Below are 2,500 nucleotides of genomic sequence, written 5' to 3' on the forward strand. Positions count from 1 at the left end.
ATCTATTTCCTTATTTCCTTTCCTCGGTGAACTATTTTCCCTGTTGGAGCCCTTGGGCTTGTAGCAACCTGTTTTTGTAGCTTAGCTAATAATAATAATAATAATAATAATAATAATAATAATAATAATAATAATAATAATAATAATAATAAAAATAATAACTTACATAAATTTTTATAAAAGTTAAAGATAAGTTTGAATTCACTCTGATTTTCTTATTAAGATGAGTAGATGATCATATGATAGAAATGAGTAATACTTCGTTCCGTTTTATATTCTCAAAATGTAAAGAAAAGTCAAGATTCACTGTTAAACCATGAATTACTTAGCTCTTGATAACATTCTATTGTAATCATATACCGGGAAATCATATCTTATATAAAGAATCTCTTTGAAAATCTCAGTGGGGCACCTTAATTAATTATTGTTTTCCTGATTTTCTCCTAAGATTCATAGCTCCTATCAATTTAACTTCTAATATTTATAAAAAAAAAAAACCTGGGCAACAATTTTGATTCAAAATTCCTATCCTCTTCCTATTTTTCATCAGCATCAAATTGTTTTCTTTCTCACGCTGCTTCTTGATTTCATGATTCAGAACATCTTGAGATTGATAAAAACTCAACACCAAAATACTTCTGTTTTTCTTCTTCTTCTTCTTCTTCTTCTTCTTCTTCTTCTTCTTCTTCTTCACGAGTATCTTGAGATTGACAAAATAAACTCTACACCAGAATATTTCTCTAATTCTCTTTTTCTTATATCTTCTTCTTCTTCTTCTTCTTCTTCTTCTTCTTCTTCTTCTTCTTCTTCTTCTTCTTGCAGAGTATCTTGAGATTGGCGAAAAAACTCTACACCAGAATACATCTCTTCTTCTTCTTCTTCTTCTTATTCTTCTTCTTCTTCTTCTTCTTCTTCCAGAGTATCTTGAGATTAGCAAAAAAATCTACACTAGAATACTTTTCTGTTTTTTTTTTTTTTTTACTTCTTCTTCTTCTCCTCCTTTACTTAATGGCACCCAAGACCAAGGATCGGCGCTAGGAATATTGCCACTGGGAAAATTGCCACTGGGTCAATTGCCACCGGGAATATTGCCACTGGGAATATTGCCCACCTAGGAATATTGCCACCCGGAAAATTGCCACCATATTTTTTTTTTTTTTTAAATTAAATGAAGTGAAATTATTTCTCAGTGTAAAACTGTAACTCTAAACCCATAGGAATGGTTTAAAACAAACAAACAGACCTACCACTTTATTACCTTATATCCCCGACTTTTACTATAAGTTTTCCATTCAAGATTTTCCTTGTTATCTGTTATTGTTTCGACAACTGTTTAGCTCTTAAGATTTTTAGATAGGTTTCCAAACCACCATTATTTAGGAAATTTTTAAGTTGTTTATAAACAAAAATATCACAATAACGAATTTTAGTATCTAGAGTTTAGTATTTCTGGAAACTTCAACCCACAATGGTGTCCATCATTAAGAGTGAACGTGGGAACAATATGCTTGTTGATGAGCAACAGTTCATGTACCATAAACATGGAACAAATAAGGACGGTACAATTATATACTGGGTGTGTAGTCAACGAAAGAAGAGAAACTGCAAGGCTAGACTACATACAAAAAAAAACATCGGACAACGACTTTGAAGTTTTGCAACATGTAAACGAACATACACACTCGTCAACGAAAGATCGTGTAGATGCCAAAGTTGCGCATGAATCGTTAAAAGAAAAAGTGAAAACGTCTCATCAGTCAAGTCGCGGCCTGGTAGTTCAAGCTACTGCGTCTCTCGATGAATCTGTCCTATCTCAAATGCCCAATACAAGTCACATAAGCAGGAATATTAGGAAGTGGAGACAAAAACTTTCAAATTTTCCTTCCGTTCCATGTGGAAGGGCAGGATATTCGATACCACTAGAATTTACAGTCATAGATGGCGGGAAAACTTTCCTTCAATATGATTCAGGTATCGACGATGCAGATTGCATATTGATGTTTGCATCTGATGCTGGGATACACGATTTAAAACGTTTTAAGAATTGGGCAATTGACGGTACATTTAAAGTTGCTCCGGAATTTTATTATCAACTTTTAATCGTTCATGTACAGCAAGATAAACTGAGTATACCACGTGTCTTTGCTCTTTTACCTAACAAGATCGAGGTAACATATAGAAGAGTTTTTAAAAAATTGAGTGAATTTTTAGGTGGTGAAGAAACCGAAAATATTACAATTGATTTTGAAAAGGCTTGTTTTAATGAAATAAAGGCGGCTTTCCCAGACGTTTTTCTTAATGGGTGTTTCTTCCATTTCTCTCAATCGCTTTATAGAAAGATAGTTGAATTGGGTTTTAAACAAGAATACCACAACAACAATGAATTCTCTTTAAAAATTAGACATTTTTCTACCATTGCCTTTGTGCCAACTCAAGATGTTATTTGGGTTTTCGAAGAACTGTCAGATGATGATGCCATACCGCAGGAATTTTTCGCTTA

At 33.0% G+C, this 2,500-nt stretch overlaps 1 protein-coding gene across 1 annotated transcript in view; it reads left to right on the forward strand.

The window, feature by feature from the left end:
• The first annotated feature begins 1,541 nt into the window (after nt 1-1,541).
• Nucleotides 1,542-2,500, forward strand: part of LOC137652873 (uncharacterized) — a 9,454-nt gene continuing 8,495 nt past the window's right edge. Inside the window, exon 1 of the mRNA XM_068386267.1 lies at nt 1,542-2,500. This exon is cut by the window's right edge and continues 166 nt beyond it. Coding sequence (XP_068242368.1) covers nt 1,542-2,500 — 959 coding nt within the window.

Source organism: Palaemon carinicauda, chromosome 14 (genome assembly GCF_036898095.1).
Source record: "Palaemon carinicauda isolate YSFRI2023 chromosome 14, ASM3689809v2, whole genome shotgun sequence".
Lineage (NCBI taxonomy): Eukaryota > Metazoa > Arthropoda > Malacostraca > Decapoda > Palaemonidae > Palaemon > Palaemon carinicauda.